Source organism: Desmodus rotundus, chromosome 9, assembly GCF_022682495.2.
Source record: "Desmodus rotundus isolate HL8 chromosome 9, HLdesRot8A.1, whole genome shotgun sequence".
Classification (NCBI taxonomy): Eukaryota; Metazoa; Chordata; class Mammalia; order Chiroptera; family Phyllostomidae; genus Desmodus; species Desmodus rotundus.
In genome coordinates this window covers 108,605,790-108,629,549 of record NC_071395.1, presented here as the reverse complement: position 1 = coordinate 108,629,549, position 23,760 = coordinate 108,605,790, and the positions used below count along the sequence as shown (strand labels likewise).

Below are 23,760 nucleotides of genomic sequence, written 5' to 3'. Positions count from 1 at the left end.
GACAGCACTGGACAGCAGGGGGCCGGGGGGAAAGATGTGGTCATGGGGATGTCCCAAACAACACGGTAGACGCAGCAACACAGACTTGCTCAGGCTCACTCACTGCTAGTCAGGACCTGAGCCTCCAGTGACCCTCCAATAACAACACCTCGTTCGTTCTGTGACACATTCGAGGCTCTACCCCACTCCAGACAATGGAATCGTGGGGGGCCAAACAAATATTCAAACAAAACTCACCCTTTCCCCTTAGGTGCCTCCTCCTCTCCTCCCGTTTCCTGCTGCAGTCAATGGCACCGTCATCTACCTGTTCACTCAGGTTATCCTCATTTCACCTTCAGATTTTGTCTAGAAGATAATTTAATACCTAAAGGTTCATCAAACACCTTTCTCTCCGCCCCAACGAAATGAGCTTGTTCAGGCCACCTTCATCTGTCACAAGGACCTTTGTTCCCTGGGTTCTATTGAGATGGAACTGAAATACATCACTGCCCAAGTTCAAGGCGTGCAGCAGAGGTCTGGCTCACACCATTGTGAAATAACCACCGCAGTGAGTTTAGTTAGCACCCATCGTCTTAATCCAGCACAGTACGCGCAACGGTAGAGACTCGGGATCATCCAGCTGCCAGAGTTGGCACTGGGGCCTCCAGAGACAACACAAAGGAAAAAGGGTTTTTTTCCTTAAAATTATGGACCGCTTCACGAATTTGCATGCCATCCTCGCACAGGGGCCACCTACTCTTCCGTGTATGATTCCCCGTCGTACATGCTGCCAAAGCCAGCACCGAGAACTTTTTAGTTAGCTCCTTTACCTTAGTCTCTCCCCTGCCGAGTTACTACTTCCTAAGGCTCTCCGTGGCTCTCCAGGCCCTGGGCAACAACAAAGGCCGAGCCCTTTTCCACCTAACACAGAACTGGTCCAGGACCTCAACTTGGCTTACCTCTCTAACAGTACCCTGTCCTCTGCCCTTCCCGGTCCTGACCAAGTTGACGTACTTCCTCCGAGCCTGCTGCTCTTTTGTAGAAACAGCCCTCCTAATCTCTCGAAAAGTTGACCTGAGGTTTGAAAGAGATTAATACGTGTGAGCCAACCCAGTCGGGATTACTCTCCCCGCCACTCCCTGACATTCTCTATCTACTGTCTCTTTTCAATTCAGTGTTACTGGTAGAATGCTTCCTAGGCGCCAGGCACTGCGTGCACACGGGACGGAGCAGACTGAAAAGTAGGTTGAACGACTTCATTGTTGCCTTCCTCCACCTCGTTACTATACAGTTTCCCAGCCAGTATCTTGAAGGACCGGATAACGTCTCACATTATTGGCAAACAACAGAGTCCTCAGCAGTTCAGGCAGGGCTGCGCCCCAGGGGGCCACCACGTCCCGTAACTTCTGCTTCCCCCAGCCACACTGAGGTTTGGGAACCACTTCCCCGTCCCCCACCCTCAACACACAGCCCCGGGCCTCTCAGGCCGGTACCTTTCCGTCACCCACGTGGCCAGCTGGGGGCGGGGACGGGTGGCGCAGTTTGGGCCCCGACCTTTGCGCCTGCGCGTTGAGGCCTGCTCTAGGACCCGGATTTAAAGAGACAGAGTACAACCGTGGTGACTGCGCTCGGCCTGTGGGCGCCGGGTCGGAGGCCTAGGGGGTGCGCCGGCGCCGGGAAGGCAGGTGAGAAGCGGCGCGGCGGGTCCGGGCCCTGGGGAGGGAGGCAGCCCGGGGCCCCGGGGCTTGGCGCGGCCCGGGAGCCAGCCCCCTCGGCTCCTCCCCCGCCCTCCCGCGGAGCCCCGGGGCACACCCTCCGTGACGTGGCGGCCCCCCGGGAGCCCGTGGGGGTTGGCTCCCGGCTCCCGCGGACCCCCACGGGTCCACGCCAAGGAAGATCCCTCGCGGGGGCTGTTGTGGCCCCGGCGGGGTCGGCACACTGGAGCCTTTCTCTTCCCGTTGCGTCCCTTTCCCCAGTCCTGCTCTCCGTCCTCGGTCCGAGGGGCTCGCTTACCCAGCCGCCGGCGCCCCGGGTGTGCGCCCCCCAGCTAGCAGCCGCTGCCCATTGCCCCGAAAGCATCGCGGGAAGGCCCTCCAGGAAAAGCGGCGCAGGGCTTCCCCTTCCTGGCCCGGTGCAGCTCACTGAGCCGAGGCGGCCCGGGCCGCGTTCAGGCCTCAACGGTTTCCGTCTCGACTGCCTTTGCCGAAAAGCTGAGCAGCCGCCGTGGGGGGGGGGCTGTGGGACCCGCGGGTTTCCTCAGAGCAGCCTTGTGCTTCCTCGTGGCCCGGGCCAGCGGGGGCAGGGCGCTGCGAGGGGCCCTGAGGTCCGCCCGCTTCACGGTGGGCTTGGGGGCCACCCCATAAGTCGTTGACACTCCGTTTGTTCTGAGCTGCACTTACGGTTCTTAAACTCATGGGGGTTATGGAGCCCTTTGTGAAACTTCATAAAACTCATAGACTGCTCCAGGGGGAAAAAAAGGTACATGTATGAATACACACATTCTGTATACATTTCCAGGGCGTTCAGAGCCACACACACCACACCAGCCCATCCATGGACTTGCTTTAATTACCCTCCATTCCGTGAGCTAGGTATTATTTCCCCTGTTTCAGAAATAAGAACACTGAGGCTCAGGGGGTTCTCACAGATCGCATAGTCCCTAAACTCCCACCCCTGCCTCCCACCCACCTGCCTCCCACCCACCTGCCTCCCTCCGCATCAGGTCGCGCTAGGTTGAGTGAAGTCTGCTTTTCATTATATGTAACCCACTGGCGGTTTCACACAAAGCGGCGTTCCGGCCGAAATAATTCCCAGTATATTGAAAATCAGAACAGTGAGGGTAATTCAGAAAATTACCCCTGCTGCCCCTGGGGCTGGTTTATCGGTTCCTTTGACCCTTGCCGGCCAGCGTTCCCCGAGTCAAGTTGCTGAAGCTGGAACAGGCTGGGTGCACACGGGGAGCCTCTGCTGTGTGCCCAGCGCTGTTCCAAAGGCTTCTCTCTGAGTAGGACAACCCTTGAGTTCTGTGCAGTTGGCAGCCACATGTTACAGTTGAGGAAATTGAGGAATGGAGAGGTTAAGTAAGTACCTATAAGGTCACCCAGCTAATGAGCCGGGATTTGAACCCAAGCAGTCTGCTTTTCCAGGTTATTAGGGATAAATCAAAAGTCACGTGTCTCAAAATAGGGCTTCTGATTGAATCGCAGATCTGTAGAGTGGCTCGATTCGTTTCCAAGGATGGCATATATGTGTTCTTCACATTAAAAGCTTCGTGGACAAAATGTCATTTTTCTTTTTTTTTTTAAGATTTTATTTTTTGAGGAGAAGGGAGAGAGAAAGGGAGGGAGAAAAACATCAATGTGTAGTTGCCTCTCACACGCCCCCTACTGGGGACCTGGCCCACAACCCAGGCATGCACCCTGAGTGGGAATTGAACCGCGAACTCTGGCTTGCAGGCCAGCGCTCAATCCACTGAGCCACACCATGGGCAATGTCATTTTTCTTGATGATTAAAAAAGAACTTGAGGTCTCGTAATGCTTGAGGGTCATCATTTTGAGTATCAGGTATTGCCGATGACCTGAGAAAAGCCTTTATGTTATTTGGATTCTCTTGATTGTGACTTACTAATTACACATATCTACATTAGGTAATTGAACACCCTTTTGCAAACTGAAGTTTCCCCTGTTGGAACTCTTCATCTGTCAGCATTGAATCCTTACTACTTCAGGAAGCGTTTGATTAGGTAGCGTGGACTGTAGAGGACCTTGGCCTTCAAGGACACTGGAAGCCTAGCTCCTCATTTGTATCTCACCTTTTCTGCCTCTCACTTGTTTGTGCAGCTGCATGACCTTGGCTTTCAAGATCCTCTTCCCACCAACCTTCCGTGCACTCAGCCGAAAAGAACCGTGCCTGTTGCGAGAACGTCTCTGGCCAGACATAAAACGATTCAGCCAGTGGTCAGAAACAGATCAGCTTCATGGGCGCCGCCTCCTCCAGAAGAGAAAGCCCATCCCGTCATTCCAAAAAGGCCTTCTAAGACCGCGTGCCACCTGCCTTGTCTTCTTGCCAGGGTCGCATGTGGGACTCTGCAGTGAGCCCTGTGAGATGGCCGAGCAACGGTTCTGTGTGGACTATGCCAAGCGCAGCACAGCTGGCTGCAAAAAATGCAAGGAAAAGATCGTGAAGGGCGTATGCCGAATCGGCAAAGTGGTACCCAACCCCTTCTCAGAGTCTGGAGGTGAAATGAAAGAGTGGTACCACATAAAATGCATGTTTGAGAAACTGGAGCGGGCCCGCGCCACCACGAAAAAAATCGAAGACCTCACGGAGCTGGAAGGCTGGGAAGAGCTGGAAGACAATGAGAAGGAGCAGATAAGCCAGCACATTGCAGGTGGGGGGAACAATGCTGCTTTCTCATCTTACTGGTGCTGAGAAAAAAAAGTGATAAGGAGAATAGAGTTCAGTGCTTTTCCTTCTTTCTTTTTTTCTATTACCTTTTTATTTGGTCACAATTTTAAACTCACAAAAGAGTAGCAAGAATAGAAATAGTACAAAGAACGCTTACATTCCTTTCACCCAGATATCCCCTTTGTTAGCGATTCGCTGGCGGTGCCTCACCGTCGGTGTTTGTGCGTGCGGTGTTTTCCCGGAACCCCTGGAGAGGTGGCATGCACGTGGCGCTTCGCCTGTACCTGCTCCCATGTATATAGTTTAAGAGCAGGGACGTTCTCTTGCCTGACCATGCTACAGCTAACGACTTCAGTAAATGTACTCTGGGTGGAGTACTTCACCATCTGTGTCCCAGTTTTTTCAATTGATAAAATGGTCTCTTTTACAGCATCTTCCCCTCCAGGACAGAATCCCTGGGTTAAGGTCAGGTGTTTCACTTAGTAGTCATATCTCTTTGGCCTCTGGAATATTTCCATAGTCTGTCTTTTTTTACACTGACATTTTTAAAGAACAGGATATTTATTGATAAGATACATTTTATCTATCAATTTATTATCTGTTTGGCCTCATAGATTACTTCTTTCTCCTGGTGGCTTATAACTGTACTGTACTTTATTAATTTGGTCCTTGAGCGTCCCAGACTTGGCCAGTCGGGAGACCCTTTGAGCTGGTTTTATGTGCTGAATACCCTCATCTTTCTGAAGTGTTTTAAAGCACTCCCTTACTCTCTGGCGTAACAGTGTGCTCTTGGGCCTACCTTCCACGGATCCCCTGCTGCCCTGGAATCAGCCGTCTCTCTGAGAAGCCCTGGGTCCTGTTAGTGAGGAAAGGCTTTAGAGACCAAAACCTGAACGCTCCATGTCCTTGTTGCCGTGAGCTGTCTTTGCTTTTAAGCCCTTCCAGCAGACTAGGACTAGGACACATATGCACATATGTACACAGAACACACGTACACACATACACAGAGCATAGGCACATGTATGCATATTTACACTTATGCCTGTGTGAGAAATCTTACACTTGTACTTCCAAATCCCACTGGTCTTTTACGACTGTATCTTCGTTACGAGTCACGTCTTCAGTTAAGTACAGTTTTTTTCACTGTCAGAGGACTCTTAACGGTGGCTCTAAAAATGCTCATCCGTCCTTGTTTCTTGGGAGGAAAAAGATGTTCAGGAGAGAAAACTGCTTCCCATGTATTCCTTTCTCAAGCTCCCCGCCCTGCCTCCCATGCCTTAGCCGCTGGCCTCGGCCGTTGTTACTTCTTGACCCGCCTCCTTCAGAGGAAGGGATCCAGGGTAGAGGTAAACTGTCACATGGCGCAAATAGCTCGGCAGCTGGAGGCGATGCTGTCTGTGCCAAGCCAACATGCTCTGTTACCCATTTTCATTTTATTTTCTCTGCATCTGTAACTGGGGGCTAATTCCGTGGCATTGGGTTCCCAAGTTCTGTCTATTGAGATGTGATTTCTGATTTCCCCCAAATAATCGGGAGGTTATTTTACGTGGGATAAGAGGTAGAGACTGTTGATGAAAACTGAAGTTGCTACTAAAGGGTAACTGGGTCTTTTGTCCCTGGAACACTCTCCTTCCCAATACCGTGTTACCGGCACCGCCGCCGAGCCAGCAGCCAGGCTTCGGGTCACTGACGCCGGCACTGACTTGCCAAGCCTGGCTGTAAGAGTGGTGGGTAGGCCCTCTGGAAGCTTTCTCAGAGCTCTTCCCCTGAAGCATGTTCTCCTTTCTTTGGGGGCCTACAGACCTGTCTTCTAAGGCGGGGAGCACACCGAAGAAGAAAGCCGTTGTGCAGGCGAGGCTGACGGCCACTGGCCAGGTGACGTCTCCAGGGAAAGGGGCTTCAGTTGTTCCCAACACCCACCCCCGGAAGTTTTCTGGCTTTGCAGGTAAGACAGGGTAGGTCTACTTTAGCTATTTATGGTCCTTCTTTTAATTTGGCATCCTATTTGGGACTGGATGAGAGTGAGAAGCCTGTGCTATTTAGTCTCATTAATAATTTGCTTCCCTCTGAGCAGAGACAGATAATTCTCAATGCTCCACCTGTATAGCATTTTTATTTTGTATACTCTTTAAAAATCCTCACTTGAGAAAATGTTTTTATTGATGGGGGGTGGGAGGAGAGAGAGACATCAAACAATTGCCTCCCATACACAGCCTGACTGGGAATTGAACCCACGACCTTTTGGTGTATAGGACAGCACTCCAACCAACTGAGCCACCGAGCAAGGGCTCTTTGTATACTTTATTCTCTATTGTAGCAAAAAGATGTTTGCTTTGTCAAGACTTTTCCCTTTGAAGTACTTACGTGGGTCAGACAGGTGATTATAACTTGTCCTTTACTTCCTTGGGGGTTTTTTGATAATGAAAGAATTTTGAGAAATGGCATCCCTGAACTTGCCCAAACTGGAGATGAAAGTGCGGGAGAAGGCAGATGTCACACGCGCCTCACACTACAAGAGATAGCAGTGGGCTGGGTCGGGGCTCAGCCCCGGTTTGTTTGCTCTGCAGTTAAGCTCAGGAAGTACTTTATGAGGTCTGTTTTATGAATGAGACAGTGGGCGTTCAGGTTCATTGTGGAATTAGTGTGCACACTGGAGTCTGTTTAACCCAGCCTGGGCTGCTTCACCCTGCTCCCTGTCGTGTCTTCGAGCGGAGACATGCTGGGGCTGACTCAGGTAAAGAAAGGGAAGGCGCAACACACGGACCCAGAACTTGTTTGGGGTGGTAGCTTCATGGGAGCGAAAGAAGCCTAGACGTGAGGTCAGGAGGCCGGGTGCTGGTTCCAGCCCTGGCACCTGAGTGCGTTCAGGGGAGCAAGTCGCTTCGCCTCCGAGCCTCTGTGGCCTCCGCTGCGAAGTGGGGACGGCAGCACCTGCCTTCCCTATCCCACAGCGTTCGCACAAGGCTACAGGAGATGTGGTGGTCAAAGTGGCGCCTGACTAGTTGGGGCTTTATTCATTTAAAATTCTGAGGTTTGGTTTCCTGTTTGTTTGTTTAATGGCAGGTTAAAGCCAGAGATACCGAAAAGTCCAGGTGACAATAAGGACAACACGTTTCTGGAAGGACCCTGGGGCAGGAACTGGGGGGGAGTTGAGGGAAGCGGATGTTCTGGCTCTTGCAGCCTGCTGAACACCAGTGCTTTGGAGAGTCCGTCCCCTAAAATCCTCTCTAGCATCTATAATTTACAAAGCCCCCACGAGAAGCAGCTTACATCAGCAGCCTGCTTGCTAATGGCTTTGCTGCTACTGCTAGCTCGCAGGGAGAAATTTGCTTTGTAAATCGTCACAAGGACATAAGAGGGGGTCACTCAAGACTTGTGCAGTTATTTGGGGGTGTCTGGAGAAGAGCCCTGCTCGCTGACAGCCCCTACGGCAGAAAAGAAGGTGGCGATGGAGGTGGGTGGTGGGAGCGGCGCAGGGCTTGGGAGCAGCTTTCTCCGCAGACCTTGGCCTCCGCATCAGAGAGAAGAGACGGAGCTAGATGACCTTCCGGGCTTCTCCCAGCTCCGGCTCTGAGATAGCAGTGACTTTACACGGAGGGACCTGCCCTTTGATTCCTCCCCCTCCCTCATGCCAGCTTCTGTGGGCCGGCTTTACAGCTGCGCTGAGATGCCTCGACCGGACTGGGCACGAAGGGGCCCTTGTCCATCTAGGAAGCACTCAGGCAGAGACCCCGTCACCTGGTCCTCTGCTTGGGCGAGAAGCCACTGTTCCCTTACTATTAATGCTGTGAGGTTTAGGGAGATCAGAGACCCCGTCACCTGGTCCTCTGCTTGGGCGAGAAGCCACTGTTCCCTTACTATTAATGCTGTGAGGTTTGGGGAGATCACCATTTCTTTACCTGTGAGATGTGTGTGACATCTATCCCAAAGGGCTGTTTTGGGGATCAAGTGGAGCTACATACAGAGCACCAGCCGAGTGCCTGTGAGTTTCCCTTCCTTCTCAGGAAGGAAGGCGAAATGAGTCATCTCTGCTGGCTCTCTCTCCCTTTCTCCTCTCTCCAACAGCCAGACCCAACAACTCTGGGGAAGCCTGCTCAAGCCCCACGCCGAGGAGAAGTCTCTCCTCGAGCAAATGCGACCCCAAGCACAGGGACTGTCTGCTGCGCGAGTTTCGGAAGCTGTGCGCCACGGTGGCCGAGAATCCGAGCTACAACACGAAGACCCAGATCATCCAGGACTTCCTCCGGAAAGGCTCAGCAGGAGGTGGGCGCTGGAGTGCCCCTGGGGGTGGGTTCCCTCTGAAGAGCCCCAGCCGTCGCTGAACTCGTGGGCCTGTGAACTGTGCAGTTGTGTGGCACCCAGGGCTTGGTTTAATGCTCTGCTGTTGCTGGCGTGAAACTCTTACTAATTTTGAAAGGAGTCTCGCGTTTTTGTTTCATGCTGGGCCCCACAAAGTGTGTGGCCAGTTCTGGGCCAGGCACATGGGCATCTTTCTTTCTCTGCCCTTATTCTGCCCCCTGGGAGCCAGAGAATCTGTCCCACTTGACCAGGACGAAGATTCACTGTGCTGCATGTGTGACTGGGTTGAGCGAATCACGTGCACAGCATGGAACAGGCTCTTCCAACTCTGCTTCCTTCTTCCTTCCCGCAAGTCAGCACCGCGCATCAGTGGTGTGCGGGCCATGGCTCTGCCCCATGGGGGTTCATTCAGGGGCTGAACGGGGGTGGGGGGCAGGGACAGACACCTGAACCACAACCACCAAACTGACCTCTGCTGCTGCCATGGCGGTGCAGGGCGCTGTAGCAGCGCAGGCCGTGGTGGAGACCTCTCTTTCAGGTCCCAGAGTTTATGTATTTCTCTGTTTAAGCTCCATTTCTCAAGAAGGGTTCTCTTCTATCTCCAGATGGTTTCCACGGTGACGTGTACCTCACGGTGAAGCTGCTGCTGCCGGGTGTTGTTAAGAGTGTTTACAACTTGAATGATAAGCAGATTGTGAAGCTTTTCAGTCGCATTTTTAACTGCAACCCAGATGATATGGCGCGAGACCTGGAGCAGGTCAGAGGAAGGGGAGGGTGGGCGGCCTTCCAGGCAGGGGTCTGCCAGGCCAGGCACCTGCAGTCTCCCATCTCCGGCTGGGGCACAAGCTGTTTGGGGAAGTGAAACCCGTCGGAGTGAGCCTCCATTGTGAGAAGGGCCGAAGGTGAGGCCGCAGCTGTTACTTTCATAAGGTTCCGAGGACTAAAGTCACTGCTGAGCCACGAAAGCCTAGCTCTCGAGGGTCAGGACTCAAGACTTCCTGCTCTCATTCCTGGGGCTCTTTTGGGACCTTGTGTTTTTTATCGCTGTTTTCCTCCTACAATTTGGCCTTGACGTTCAGCTTCGGTTTGCTCACGACGGCAGGCTTGGCACCGTGGGGTTTCTGTCTGAGCCCCTCCCTCATCTGATGGTCGTATTTGCCTCTCAGTTCAAATTCTAGCAGCAGTCACGTCGCCTCAGCCCTGGGTCAGTCCTCCTGTCACTTTCCAGACAAGATGGGTGGCCACGTCCTTTAGTGGATGGAGCCACCTTTTCCAGACACTGGGTGGGGTAGATTCTCTAAGGGTGAGGTCAGTGTATCTGCGCTGGGGACAGGAGCAATGACGGAAATCTCTGATTCAAGCCCTGGGGGCTGGGGGGTGCACTTGTCCATTTGGGGGTTGCAACAGTGCCATTTTGGTTTGGAGACAGGGTGACGTGTCAGAGACCATCAGAGTCTTCTTTGAGCAGAGCAAGTCTTTCCCCCCCGCTGCCAAGAGCCTTCTTACCATCCAGGAGGTGGACGAGTTCCTCCTGCGGCTCTCCAGGCTCAGCAAGGAGGACGAGCAGCAGCAGGCCCTGCAGGACATCGCCTCCAGGTCGGGGGGGCTGCCCGGCGGGGGTGGGCCTGGCGGGGGGCGGTGGAGTCACTGGGAAAGGAAGGTTCGGGCTTCAGAGCTCTTCAAAGACCAAGCTGAATGTGCCCCGCCCCCAGGTGTACAGCCAATGACCTCAAATGCATCATCAGGTTGATCAAACACGATCTGAAGATGAACTCAGGTGCAAAACACGTGTAAGTGCCAGCTCCTCTCCTCTGTGAGGACACACTGCCCTCCAAAGCGACAGGGCCAAAGGCAGTGGCCTTCGTTTCCATGCTCCTGTCTCCATTGGCAGGTTAGACGCCCTCGACCCCAATGCCTACGAAGCCTTCAAAGCCTCGCGCAACCTGCAGGACGTGGTGGAGCGGGTCCTCCACAATGAGCAGGAGGTGGAGAAGGAGCCGGGCCGGAGACGGACTCTGAGCGTTCAGGCCTCCCTGATGACCCCGGTGCAGCCCATGCTGGTAAGGGTGCTTCGCCCCCGCGCCGTGTGAGATCTGAGAGGGTGTGGTTGCTGACAGCCCCTGCCAGTTCACCGCAGGCATCCGGGGAAGGAGGAGTCGACAGGTAGAGCGCGTTCCTCAATGGGGAAGTAAAGGCAAAGGAGAAAGCAGCACGATCTAGTGGGAATACCTGACCTGTAGGCCCAGCTCTGCCACCAGCCAGCTGTAGAGTTTTAGATGCGTTCCTGGCCTCCCTTGGTGTTGCGTTTCCTTGTGTGAATGATGTGTGACACCCTCTGAAGCATCTACAGAGGATGGTTTTTCTGTTGCCTTTCCTGAAGACGGGTGGGTGTGGAAGCAACTCCTGAGGTTCTGTGACCTGTCCCAAAGTAGCTCTGAGAGTTGGTGGCAGAGCCGGGCTTCCTGGGACTGCGTGACTTGGGCATCCTTTTCCTCTGGAAAGAGGAAGCTTAAGGAGTGAAGACCAGCGTTGCCAGACCATCCTGGGCCTCTGGCGTTGGCTTTCCTTCCCCACGCCGTGCGCCGACTCGGGGAGCCTCTGGGCTGTCCCGGTGGTGTGCAGTGCTTTTGATGACACTGTCGTGCTGTGGTACCGAAGCCCTGGTTTAGGGTTCTGCCTTTGGGGTGGGAAGTGCTCCCTCCTTCCCAGGAATGTGGGACAGCCAGCACCAAAGTGGTGAGATGTCCATCCTAGGACAGACCCCAGTCATCTGCAGGGGCGGCCATTCTGACTTATTTTATAAGAGTCCTTTCTGGAGTCTGTTCTACAAATTGTCACGTACAGAGTACCATGGGTTCCGTTGCTCAGGGGTTAACCACACAACCTTCGGAGTTGCTCCTGGATTCAAACCCCATTCCTACCATTTACTGGCTACGTAATCTTAAGTGAGTATTTAACTTCTTTGAACTTGTTTTTGCATTCCTCAAATGAAAGTGGTACCTGATACCTGTGGCGTCTCATGCCATGCTGGGGCTGGAATGAAACTACCACACATCAGCGCCTCTGAGGGCGGCCGCAGTGGTCCATATCGGGTCGGCACTCCTGGGTCGTGTCCCTGATCACTGCCGCCCTGCTGGCCTCACTGTCACCTGCACTCTTTGAGTCTTAGCTCTGTGTACCTCCTGTGCTGATGTAACCAATACGTTTAATAATAAGCCAGAGGCCCTGCACGATCCTAAGTTACTGGGGAAAAACTGAAATGCTCTTTCAGTGGAATTCGATCAGCTCTGCAATGAGCTGTATTCATATTCCTCGGAATGCGAGCTCCCGTGTCAGCCCCAGATACGACACCGCCCAGCCTCTTCCATTTCCACAAGCTCCTCGGCGTCCTGCCAGCAGAGGTTGTGCCCAGGCGCTCAGGCTGGCCCTGCTGAGCCAGCTATAGAGCTCCGGGCTTTTCCTTCCCCACCCCCAAGGCCGAGGCCTGCAAGTCCATCGAGTACGCGATGAAGAAGTGTCCTAACGGCATGTTCTCTGAAATCAAGTATGACGGGGAGCGAGTCCAGGTGCATAAGAGTGGAGACCACTTCAGCTACTTCAGCCGCAGTCTCAAGCCTGTCCTACCTCACAAGGTAAGGTCCCCTCCCTCCTGCCAGGACTGTCTTTCCCTTCTGCCTGCAAGAACCTCGGGGCCAGAGCCCCATGGCCATTCCAGCTGTGGTATGTAACAGGAGTGGATTCATTCATTCATTTTTGGATGCTTCTAGTAATGGCGCGTTGCTCGGGAGGCCCAGCCGAAGCGCGCAGGCTTGGGTCCGTCAGCACAGAGCCCCCGAGGACAGTGATGCCTCCCCTGCCCACTGGGACGTGGGGACAGTGAGCTTACCTGGCGCCTGCCTGCCTCACAGTAGCACTTGCCTTCTACGTTTCCATTTCCTGTGCGCTCCTCCCTGAGGTGAACTAGGGCTCGTGTCCAAAGGGCATGTTGGGTTGTCATCCATGAATTTGTTCCAGCACTTACCAGGTGCTTAGTCTGTGTTAAGCACTGTTCTAGGTGGTGGACTTACAGCAGTAAACAGAAAAAAAAAAGACAGAAACAAAGTTCCAGCCCTCCGTCAGCTTCTGTTTGTATGTAAACAAAGCCCTTGGGGGACAGCTGGGGGCCAAGGCTCCTGCCCTTCACTGGGGTGTTGAGAACCTCACTCCTCCACCCTCCCCAGCTCTCAGGGCATCAGGGAGGCGTGTCATCAAGGAGAAAACATCTGGCTCCAGCAGCTTGTGACTGTGTGGACTTCCTGTCCTTGCTACCCTTCTTTCCCAGCTCAGCGCCTGCGGGGTGCACAGGTCGCGGTGTGTGGCTCACATCCTGACCTTGGCCTGGCCGTCCTGCCGGGTCACAGCAGTCCGGCTGTTTGCTTCAGGTGCCCCAAGGGCAGCCTAGCAGGGGGCCCCCATGCAGCTGTAGCGCAGCCTCACTTGCTCTGGGGTGCACAGCACAGCTGCTGAGGGCCCTGACCGGGGTGGCTCGGTCTGCTGGGCATCATCCCCGCAAAGCGAAGTCGCTGGTTCGATCCCCAGTCAGGGCACATGCCTGGGTTGCGGGTTCCGTCCTGGTCAGGGTATATACGAGAAGCAACCAACTGATGCTTCTTTTGCATATCAGTGTTTCTCTCCCTCTCTTTCTCCTTCCCTTACACACACTAAAGAAATTAAGTCTTTAAGAAAAAATACCTGCCGAGGAACCGCTCGCCCCTGCTGAGGAGGTTCAGCGGGCACTGCTGTTGCCCAGGACAAAGCTGGAGCACAGCGCCGCAGAACCAGAGCCTCCCCACCCCCTCCACAGAGCCGCTTCCCTTCCTTATTTCTCCTGTGGTCCCGCCCCTAAGGGAGGGAAACGGTGGGGTGAGGTGCAGGCCTTTCCCCTTCCGCTCTGAGGGTCACGTGCATAGGTGGCTGGTGGGCCCCGCCCAGGCCAGGGCCGGACCACAGTCATGCTGTCTGGACGCCGTGGCTGGCATCACTTAGGGGGGGCCGCCATGGACGACCCCAGGACTTCCCCTGTCTGGGACTGTCAGAGACCGGGGCCTTGACCAGGAAAACCTGGTTCCAAAATCCTTTCTTGCTCATTTTGAAGATGGCTACGGGTTCAGAACTCCCACCCAGAGAAGACCCTTCTCAAGGTCCCTGGCTGCTCCCAAGGGGGTTCGTTTCTTCCTTTCCATCCCATCTGGCTTCCAACAGACCTCTGCCTGCCCACCTTTCCTCCTCCCCTTCTGTGGGGGTCTGCCCCCACCTAGTCTCTTTTTCTTCCGTGTCTTCCAAACCCTCCTCCGCAGCCCACTGAAAGGGACTCGGCATGGGCCAGCCACCTCCTGAGTTTGGACGGAGGTTCTGAAATACACCCTGTTCTCTCGTCCAGGTGGCTGGCAAGGCCTAGGTCTGTTTGCACATTAGCTGGGCTTCCACGTGCTGGTGTTCTGTGTCCCTTCCAGGGCCTGGGTTTGCCCTCTGTGGCTTGGCCTCAGGTCCCTGCTGCCCGTTTCTCGCTCACCTAAGTGCCCCTTCTGCCCCCAGGTGGCCCACTTTAAGGACTACATCCCTCAGGCTTTCCCTGGGGGCCACAGCATGATCCTGGACTCCGAGGTGCTCCTGATCGACAACAAGACAGGCAGACCACTGCCCTTCGGGACTCTGGGAGTGCACAAGGTAGCGGCTCGGGCAGGTGTGCGAGAACGAGTGTGCACGTCTGCCTGTGTGTGCTGTCGGTCCAAAAGGCAAGGGATCAATCGACTAGTTTTGCAGTAACCCAGAGTTTACGTGTTTTTGCATCAAAAGAAGCTAGGATTGAGAAGTGACTATAATTGGGCTGGGCTCTGTTCTGGACCGTCTGCTAAGTGCCCTGTGGACCAGGGGCTTCAGAGCACAATGGGACCTTTCTGCCGGGCGCTTCAGTCGGCTCCAGAAGTGCGCTGGCATCACCCGTTTTTCACGCCCTCTTCTTTCGCCCTCACGTACCTGCTGCCTCCTTTTCCCTTACAGAAAGCTGCCTTCCAGGATGCTAACGTCTGCCTGTTTGTCTTTGATTGTATCTACTTCAACGATGTCAGCCTTATGGACAGGTGAGGAATCTGTCTTCGGTTCCTGGGTGGGCAGGTGGGGGGTTCAGATTGGAAAGGAGGGTGGGGAAGGATCTAGGTCACATACCTCGTTGTGCCCAGGTGCTTGGCGGGGCCAGGGGCAGCGGCAGGAGGGAGCTGACAGGCGGCACACTTGCTGCCCAGCTGACAGAGGAAGAGATGTGGTGACCGCTCTCACCTCTGAGAGCTGAAGTCATCCCCCCCCGCCCCCGGCCCCGACCACGTTTCTCTGCTACAGCAAAGTGGACCGTTGAACAGAAACAGACTGTGAGCACAGTAGGGTTTCAGCAACACAGGGACAGGGACGGAAGGCAGGTGGCTTTCAGCTCAGAGGTGTTGCTTTCAGCAGAGGGGGACAACAGGAAGCTCTGGCTGTAGGAGGACTGTGGGCGGGGCCGACTTAGGGAGAACTAGCAGTCTTGGCGTGGCTCCCTCCAAATTCTTGGCCCAAGAAACGATTACTGACCCTTCCACACTAGGAAGGTGTGTCCCCGCCACCACCCCTCCCACAGTGGCCCGGGTCCTTGAGTGTGGAAGGGAAAGGAAATGGAAAGGAGAAGGAATTTGGGAGTAGGAGCTGGGGTTTGGGTTTTAGGTCCCGCGGCCCACCAGCCTGCTGACACAAGAACCAGCCAGCCTTGGGCCTGGGAGGGGGCAGGGTGCCGGGGACAAAAAGCAAGAGTCGGAGCCATTCTTCAGGTGGGATCAGGCTTCACAGTCCGTGTGGGCCAGAAGCCAGGTGTCCCATGACTCAATAAAGGAGAAGGAAGAGCTACCAGGATGGGGTGGCTCTGGGCACAGCCACAGGCAGCCGTCCTTGGGCCCGATGGGGCAGGCAGAACTGGCAGATACGGGCCCTGAGCCATGGCAGACGCTCGTGAAGCAGCATATCACAGTGTCCCTTCCCTCCTTAGGACTCCTGGCGGGGGCGGGGGTGGCGGGGGACCCTGGCCTGACCTCAGCTCGCATGTTCCCCTTCCTTAGGCCTCTGTGTGAGCGGCGGAAGTTTCTTCACGATAACATGGTTGAAATCCCCAACCGGATCATGTTCTCAGAAATGAAGCGAGTTTCCGTGAGTACAGACCCCACCATCAGCAGCACCCCAGTTTTCTTCTGGGGGCTTTTGATGTGTATGCGTGGGCTGCTCGTGTCCACCTCCGAGGGCTCCCTGTGTCTGCCAGTGCAGCTCTCTGGCTGGGGGGACCCTGCTTTGCAAGCCCTCTGTTCTTCGTGTGCAGTCAGGGCGCTCCCGGCGGGCACTGCACTGGTGTGCGAGAGGGAGCTGCCCTGCCCCACTCCACAGCGCCCTCTCAAGCACCCCCGCCTCTCCCGTCTCACCGTCTCTCCCTTTGCCCCTCAGAAAGCATCGGACCTGGTGGACATGATCAACCGGGTGATCCGGGAGGGGCTGGAGGGGCTGGTGCTGAAGGATGCCAAGGTGAGGCAGTTGCTTCCTTTGCTCTCTCCCATAGACGAGCCCACCTGCTGGGCCATTCCAGCCCTGGCCAGAAGATGGCAGTGGCGGCCCGAGGTGTCAGGGATGGGTGCTGAGGGCGCAACTTTCCAGGGTTTGGACAGCTCTGTGCTGGACCTAGAGAGGGGGCTGGTGTGTGTCTCCTGCAGGGCTGGGAGCCTGAGGGAAGACCCCGTGTGCTGCGTGAAGAGGTCACTCCCACCTCGAGGAGTTTTCATTCTGATCTGTGGTCTCCCTCTTGCTTCCCTGCAGGGCACATATGAGCCTGGAAAGCGGCATTGGCTGAAAGTAAAGAAAGACTATTTGAACGAGGGGGCCATGGCTGACACAGCTGACCTGGTGGTCCTTGGGGCCTTCTATGGGCAGGGGAGCAAAGGTCAGGGGAGCCTCTGGCCCCTGGGATGATACTTCTTTGAAAGGCGCCCCTGAAGGTACAGGCTAGCCTTTTTACTGGCTTGATCTGCCAGCAAGGCCACTCGTGACTCCCAGAGTTCTGGGATCAGGGGCCCCCGACCTGGCCCAGGTCACCTCAGGCAGTCAGCGACACCTGAGAGCTAAAGATGCGGGCAGGGAGAGGTCGGATGAGGATGCCCTGTGCTTGCCCAACACAGCGGAACAGCCCACCAGCTAATCAGGGCCTGGTGGCCTTCTCCTCCTGGAAAACCCCAGTGTCCTGACCGGAGGGGAAGCTGGGGTCTCAGGAACTAGTCCTGTCAGGCAGCCTACTGTGTGCCAGGCTCTGCCCAGTTCCCTACGCTCCTCACCAGCGCCTGGCCAGTTGCGTGTGCTTAGTATCCCTGATGGACCAAAGGGGAAATGAAGAGCCCCTTAAAGGAGGGGCCTAGAAAGGTTAGACCCACACAGCCAGGGAGAGGGAGCCTGGGCCGTGAGCTGTGGCACACGGATGCCGTGGCCCAGGCCCCTCTCGTTGGTCCCGTGGGGCTGGCAGAGGGGGCGCCCTCCACCTGCAGCTCAGCACCCCCCCCCCCCCAGGTGGCATGATGTCCATCTTCCTCATGGGCTGCTATGACCCGAGCAGCCAGAAGTGGTGCACGGTCACCAAGTGTTCAGGAGGCCACGACGACGCCACGCTGGCCCGCCTGCAGAAGGAGCTGGACATGGTGAAGATCAGCAAGGTGAGGAAGAGACCTTGGGGCCCGCGGGTGTCGTCTGTCTCCACAGGAAGGGGGGTGCTGCTTGGCCGTGGGGGCAGCAGGAGGCCTCCACAGTCTCGGGTGCCCGCCTAGTAGGAATTGGGCCGTGCACCCTCAAGGCCACTCCCTCTCTGGGCACGGAGGGTCAGCCTCTGGGCTGCGTCACCTCTTCCCACAATCCCGTGACTAAGATCTGAGTCTGGCCTTGGCTCAGGACTAGGCACGGATGGCACCTTTTCTCCTCCAGGACCCCAGCAAGATCCCCAGCTGGCTGAAAGTCAACAAGATCTACTACCCTGACTTCATCGTCCCTGACCCAAAGGTACCACCCAGTGGCCTACGGCCTTCAGCCTGAAAAGTCTCTGGGGCCACAGTGCTGCCATCTCAGTCTCACTGACAGTCCACCCGGAGACGGGGGTCTGGGCTGCCCTCCCCCTAGTCAGAGGGACTGCTGGGGAAGTGACCCGGCCCACTCCCTTCTTGCAGTAAGAGAAACTGAGGCCCACAGGAGAGACAGCACTGCCCTAAGGTCACGTGGTGCTGAGTCAGTTTCCACTGTTGCATAGTGCTTCTAGCTGATCGGGCGGTGTTTGCTTCTTCACCAGTGAGTGACCTGGCTTACTCCCACAGAAAGCTGCCGTGTGGGAGATCACGGGGGCCGAGTTCTCCAAGTCCGAGGCTCACACGGCCGATGGCATCTCCATCCGATTCCCTCGCTGCACCCGAATCCGGGACGATAAGGACTGGAAATCTGCCACTAACCTCCCCCAACTCAAGGTGCCAGCTGCACGTGTCCTCGCCCCCACGGTCCCAACCTGTTCCTTTTCCCCAGTCCACTGAGACAGGACAGCATGGACAGGTGGGGGACCGGACTGCCACAGGCCGGTCGCAGCAGCTGTAGGCTGCAGGCCCCACCGGGCCCCAGGCATCACGTGTGCCATTGCTCAAGGAAACGGGGCCGAAGTTTAGAACAGCGCCAAGAAAGCCAGCTTCTCTTCCGTATTTGTCTGTCTTCACTTCTTGTTTGTTCCCCAGCCACATGGGCCTAAAACAGACTGCACGGAGCACCTCTGAGGCCAGTGGCTGGGAAGGGCGCTATCCCACCTGCCGTTCCCCTCCCCTGCGCAGGAGCTGTACCAGCTGTCCAAGGAGAGGGCGGACTTCACTGCCGTCGCTGCAGCCGAGGGGAGCCCCCGCACAGGGGGCAGCAGCGGAGAGAACGAGGGCACCTCGGGGCCTGCTGCGTCTCAGAAGGCCACAGCCTCCCCCGAGCACCGCTCCTCCGGTGCCAAGAAGGCTGGGGAGAAGCTGCGTCACTCCAGCAGCAGAGGTGGTAAGGAGAAGGGGCGCTGGGATGGTGAGTGCGGTGTGGGCAGAGGCTCCCGCTCCTGCACTCAGACTGCGGGATCCTGTCCACGCAGCCGACATTGACTGCAGTCCTGTTGTGCGTCCAGCCGCGGGCCAGAAGCCATTCTGTTGGGCACCCTCCCTCTGCCCAACTCCAGGGGCCAGTGTCGGCTCCCCTCCCCATCTGTTCTTATCCCGAGCTCTCCCTGCAGGCCACACTCTGACTGCAAAGCCTCCCCCTGTGAAAGGGGGAGAGAGGCTGGGCGTGAAGACTCCTGTGAAGGTGGGAGAGAAGCGCAAGGCCTCTGATGAGACCCCATACCAGGCAAAGGTGAGGGTAAGAACAGGTGTGCGTCCAGGGGCGGTTCGGCCTCATGGTCCCGACGCTCTGCACCTGAACACTGAGAGCTGAGCAAGGGTGTTTGGGGGACCAATGGCCAAACCCCCTCGTGCCCTCCCCTGTGCCCTCTCGTTGCCTTGCAGAGGCGGCGGGCCAGTGAGCAGACAGGAAGGAGAGCCGAGTCTGCAGGCAGGAGGTAGCCAGCCAGCATAGCAGGGAGAGGCTGCAGGGAGCCGCCCAGCTGCTGGTCCCCAGGCGCAGTTTGCATTAAAGGGGAGAAAGGCCGGTCTGGTGTGGGCGAGCAGCAGTGAGTCTGTGCTCAGCGAAAGGTGGGGCCGGCCAGCGAGGAGGGGGAGAGGGCGCAGATTGGCTTCATGGCTGTCCCCTCGCCTGAGGAGCCCTTTCCGTTCTGTACTCCCTCGTCAGTCTTTGTTTGATGACAGCCGCCCATCCTGGGGGAGCTGGCAGCGGAAGGGCAGATAGAGAAGAAAACACTGGGTCACTATGAAGGCCATGGTGCCGCCCCACACCCCCGCCAGCAGAGAGCAAGCACAGAGGCCTTGCAGCTCAGGCCCTGACCCCTGTCCTCAGCAGACCTGTAGAACCTTCATCTCTCCCTGCCTGAAGCCCTCGGGTCCCTGCACAGTAATGGGCTGGGCTCCCGGCCCCCCACCGTTTGTGCACAAGTGGACTTCTCGACGGAGCAGCGGCCCTGCCTGCCTTCTCCCTTGCCCAGGTCCCCAGTGCCGGCACCCGTCCCCTCTCCCTTTCCTCTGGGCAGGGATGGGAGTGTCGGTCCTGCCGACTCTGAGTAGCTGGAGGTTGGGGGATTCTAAGCCTGTGCCCTTTCTCCAGTAAGCTCCACTCGTGTCCTGCCAGCGAGGCTCCCAGTGTGTCCAGCAGGTGCTCTAACCCTGCCCTCTGGCCTATGCTCATCAGCTGGGAGACCCACCTGCCCCCCAGACTTGACCGGCCCCACTTCTGACCCCACCCTGGCCCTGTGCCTCTGCAGGTGCTGCTGGACATCTTCACTGGGGTGCGGCTCTACCTGCCGCCCTCCACACCTGACTTCAGCCGTCTCAGGCGCTACTTTGTGGCATTCGATGGGGACCTGGTACAGGAATTTGACATGGCCTCAGCCACACATGTGCTGGGCAGCAGGGACAAGAACCCCGAGGCGCAGCAGGTCTCCCCAGAGTGGATTTGGGCTTGTATCCGCAAACGGAGACTGGTAGCTCCCTGCTAGGGTCGCGGCCTTCCCGCTCCCTGGTGGCCGGCCCTTCCCTACCACAGGCTGTGGCTGGGAGAGAGGACCGGGTGGGGACAGACTTTCTCCTCCAAGCAGTGTCTTCCAAACCCCCAAACCGGGCATGGTCTCCCTGCCAGGGGTCAGGTGCTCTGGTTCCCCCAGTGAAGCCAGTTTCTCCTGCTGCTTGTATAGATCTTTCAGATCTGGGTGCTGGTTTTGTCATCTTTTCTCGTTAAAAAGCAGCTTTTATTCCTTTTCTAAATAAAATATCTTGCCGTTACCTTTGCCCCCCGCCCCCCCCCCAATGTCCCTAGTGATTAAGGAGCCAAGTGAGGGCTGGGCTGTACTGATGATCTGTCCCCGAAGCCAAGCCCAGCGGCACTCTGCTCTCCCTCCTCGCCTGCCCGTTACTTCCAGGCTCACGTTAAAGCTGTACTTCAGAGACTACCCTCAGAATGCGGCGCACCTGTGGCAAACCTGTGCTCAGCCTGGCCCTTTGCCCAGGAGAGAAGCCATGTGTGAAAACACACAACCGCACTGTACGATGCCGTGGCCCTGCTGTCCCGTCACAGGGGCGGGTCAGCTAGGCAAGTGGGGCTACAAGGCTCCCAGAGGATCCGCCTCCCCGAAACCCTGGAGATAAGACTGCAGACAGATCTAGTCTGCTTACAAAGAAAGGCTCCGTCCTTTGCCACCCGAGGCTGATTTACTTGAATAAAAGGAAAACAATTCAGTGCAGACAAGCGGTGTTCAGTAGAACTTTCTGCGGCAATGGAAACACCCGGCACACCTCATAGTACGCGCTGGCCACGCTGGGCTGCTGAGCACTTGAAATGTGGCTTGCACAACCGAGGAACTGCAGGTTGTGTGTGTGTGTGGCTACCACGTTGCATAGGGCACATACAGACAGGCCAGGTTCAAGTCCAAGTCCTGAAATTTAACAGCTACAACCTTACACAAGTTACTCACCATCCAAGCCTCCACACCTCTAAAAGGGGTGGGGACGGCCTAACCGCACCTAAATCACAGGGTTGCTATGAGGCTTAAATGAGCTCACGGTAAGTTCTATACAGTACTTGGCACTGCCTAACCGAGCCAGGAAATCCACTATGGCAGCGGGTTCAGATGCTGCCCAGAGAGAGGCCCAGCCTCTCTACCCAGAACTCTCAGGCTACTTCCAAGGCCTTCAGCTGCTGTGACTGCTCACACCGGCTGGATGTAGGCTCTGCAGGCAGCCATCTGGTCAGGCACTGGCTCTCCATGTTCTCAGGCCTGCTGGCTCCTGGGGGTCAGTTCTGTTTTCTTAAATTGGCGGGCTGTGTGTCCTCCCGAGTTAGGTGAATGTGACCCGGGGTCTGGGCCTCTAAGACTGAGGACCACAGCCTCCCTCCAGCCCTCTGGTGTGCTTGGCATAGGCAGTAGGCTCTGCTGGGAGGCCACTTCCAGTGAACTTGGAGGCCAGCTTTAACCTGACTAACCTGGGTTTCCACCTGCAGGTTCCAATGTGTGGGGAGGAAAGGGCGGGGAAGGGCGGGGTGGGGGGCTGCTGCCCTGTCTCTAGCTCAGAACACTGGATGGTTTTGAATAGGCACCGTTCAGTCTGGCTTCAGTACCGAGAATAATGCACCTTTTCTATTCCACCGTCAATGGAGACAAAAGCTGCCCCACTGAGCGCTGACCTACATAAGTTTCCACCCCTTCTCCAGCCTCCTGAGGGAATGCAACCGGACAGAGCAGGACGGCTCTCCCTCGATGTCCTGCCAAAGGACACTGACACTGACCTCCAGCCTGCCTGTCCTCATGGGCACGCACACTCCAGGAGCAACCGCACACGGCACAGGGGCGTGCTTTGCCGGGTGGTACCTTCAATTCACTGCTCAGGGTGTCCTGCCTATTTCCTTCCAGTCTTTCTGACACGTGAATTTCCTGGCTGCCGAGATTATGCCATAGGTACAACTTTGTATCCCTCAGTGTATTCCCACAGAACTTGAGCTCTTGGTAAGCTGTTGCTTGGCGGCAGACAGAGGCCGTCCTGGGTCCTCAACAGGTCAGTGGCCCGCACCAGCGAGGACAAAGGGCTGCAGCCCGGCCTCACGCCTTCGTGCACTTCGGACAAGTCTCCCTGCAGTCGGAGGGCAGACCTGCACATACTCTGGCTCTCCCAGCGGCTGCTCCCCAGAGCCCCTCCCCTGAGCGCTCCACAGGTGTGCACGGCCTGTGCACACTGCAGTCGGCCACAGGTGGGGCCGGCTGCCGAGTCCCACTCCAGCCACCGCAGCTGTATCCAAAGCCACCGTCCATCTCTCAGGGCCACTGGCTTTCCTAGGGCTCCCTTCCACACCCGTCTTCAAGACCCACCCTCACTGAACCACCATCAGTGTCCGAACTCCATGCTCCCTCCTATCTGGTCTCACAGCGAGTCCTCCCACCCGGCTCCCCCCTCCCCCAGGCCTTCCCTGGCCTCTCCCGCACACTGGTTGAGACCTTAAACCTCAACACTCAGCTTCCATCTCCGCATCCGTTGGACACGGCCATCTTGACACGCCACAGGACATGGCCCAAGCGTCCCTAAAAATAACTCAGCCTCGAGCACATGCCTGGACTCACCGGCGGCTGACCGGCTCCTGTCGGTCCTGTTGGGCCCCAGCAGCCTCACGCTGCACCAGACAGGTTTCTGCATGGAAACTTTATTACAAAATTATAAAGCAGGGCTGTGTGACAAAAAAATACACATCTGGGTTTGTTTAAACACCCACGTCTGAGAATCAGTATAAGCCACTTGTAGTAACACATTCACATCCAAAAAATTTCAACAAATTTATACAATATATATGGAGCACTAATTCCTGTACAGCTTATTTTCACTAGTTTGGGTCCAAAATTCCAACATCATGAAACAGTCAGCTCTCCAAGCCTTTTTCAAAAAGTCTCAACTGAAGTTTCTGAACAATCACAGCAAAAGCCAAGGAATAATTGGAGGAATTAGATGTTTCCATGATAATAAAGACCAAGGATCCGTGAAGGGTAGGAAGGAGCACTCGAGGATAAAAATCAAGTTTTCTACCTAGGCCAAACAGTAATTGAGATCTTGGAGTTTCCAACTTCTTTTTTGGTGTAATGAAGATACAAAAACAAACAAAAACCCAGGGTTGCTAGACACCTTTTTTCTTAAATGAAAACCTTCACCAAGAGGTTAGAGGACTTAAAGGCAAGTTCTTTCTGCAAAATGAGTAAATGGTATCGGTTCTAATTCTTACCGAGCTTACTAACCCACCATTAGGGTGTGACTTCTGACTCGTGTAGGAGGGAAACTGGGAAGTAGGGAGAGGTAAGGCCTCTGCAGAGAAAGCAAATTTAAAGTAGGAAGGGAACC

The 23,760-nt window shown here is 56.0% G+C and overlaps 2 protein-coding genes across 3 annotated transcripts in view; one reads left to right on the top strand and one right to left on the bottom strand.

Moving 5' to 3' along the window:
- CCT6B (chaperonin containing TCP1 subunit 6B) overlaps positions 1-1,608 on the bottom strand; it is a 37,735-nt gene extending 36,127 nt beyond the window's left edge. Inside the window, exon 1 of the mRNA XM_071219409.1 lies at positions 1,473-1,608. The gene's annotated coding sequence lies outside the window, so the exon portion shown is untranslated. The remainder of the gene's footprint in view (positions 1-1,472) is intronic.
- Positions 1,554-21,120, top strand: LIG3 (DNA ligase 3). 2 transcript variants are annotated; one of them, XM_053910445.2, is made up of 21 exons: positions 1,554-1,664; positions 3,820-4,370; positions 6,189-6,332; positions 8,453-8,650; positions 9,292-9,443; positions 10,116-10,282; positions 10,399-10,476; positions 10,578-10,746; positions 12,163-12,318; positions 14,261-14,392; positions 14,726-14,805; positions 15,808-15,895; positions 16,184-16,261; positions 16,550-16,673; positions 17,291-17,433; positions 17,699-17,773; positions 18,082-18,228; positions 18,580-18,784; positions 19,011-19,129; positions 19,282-19,334; positions 20,151-21,120. In XM_053910445.2, the coding sequence occupies exons 2-21, from the start codon at positions 3,824-3,826 to the stop codon at positions 20,371-20,373; spliced, it is 3,078 nt and encodes a 1,025-aa protein (XP_053766420.1). In that variant the 5' UTR covers positions 1,554-1,664; positions 3,820-3,823; the 3' UTR covers positions 20,374-21,120. The 2 variants fall into 2 exon arrangements, with proteins under 2 accessions (XP_053766420.1, XP_024409399.2); XM_024553631.4 differs by lacking the exon at positions 19,282-19,334.
- The last annotated feature ends 2,640 nt before the right edge of the window (positions 21,121-23,760 follow it).

Excerpts from the sequence above, each read along its gene's own strand:
- LIG3 (XM_053910445.2), top strand. The coding sequence starts at position 3,824 with ATGACCTTGGCTTTCAAGATCCTCTTCCCACCAACCTTCCGTGCACTC. Across the intron at positions 12,319-14,260 it reads AGCCTGTCCTACCTCACAAG|GTGGCCCACTTTAAGGACTA; the intron begins GTAAGGTCCCCT and ends TTCTGCCCCCAG. Across the intron at positions 17,434-17,698 it reads ACATGGTGAAGATCAGCAAG|GACCCCAGCAAGATCCCCAG; the intron begins GTGAGGAAGAGA and ends TTTCTCCTCCAG.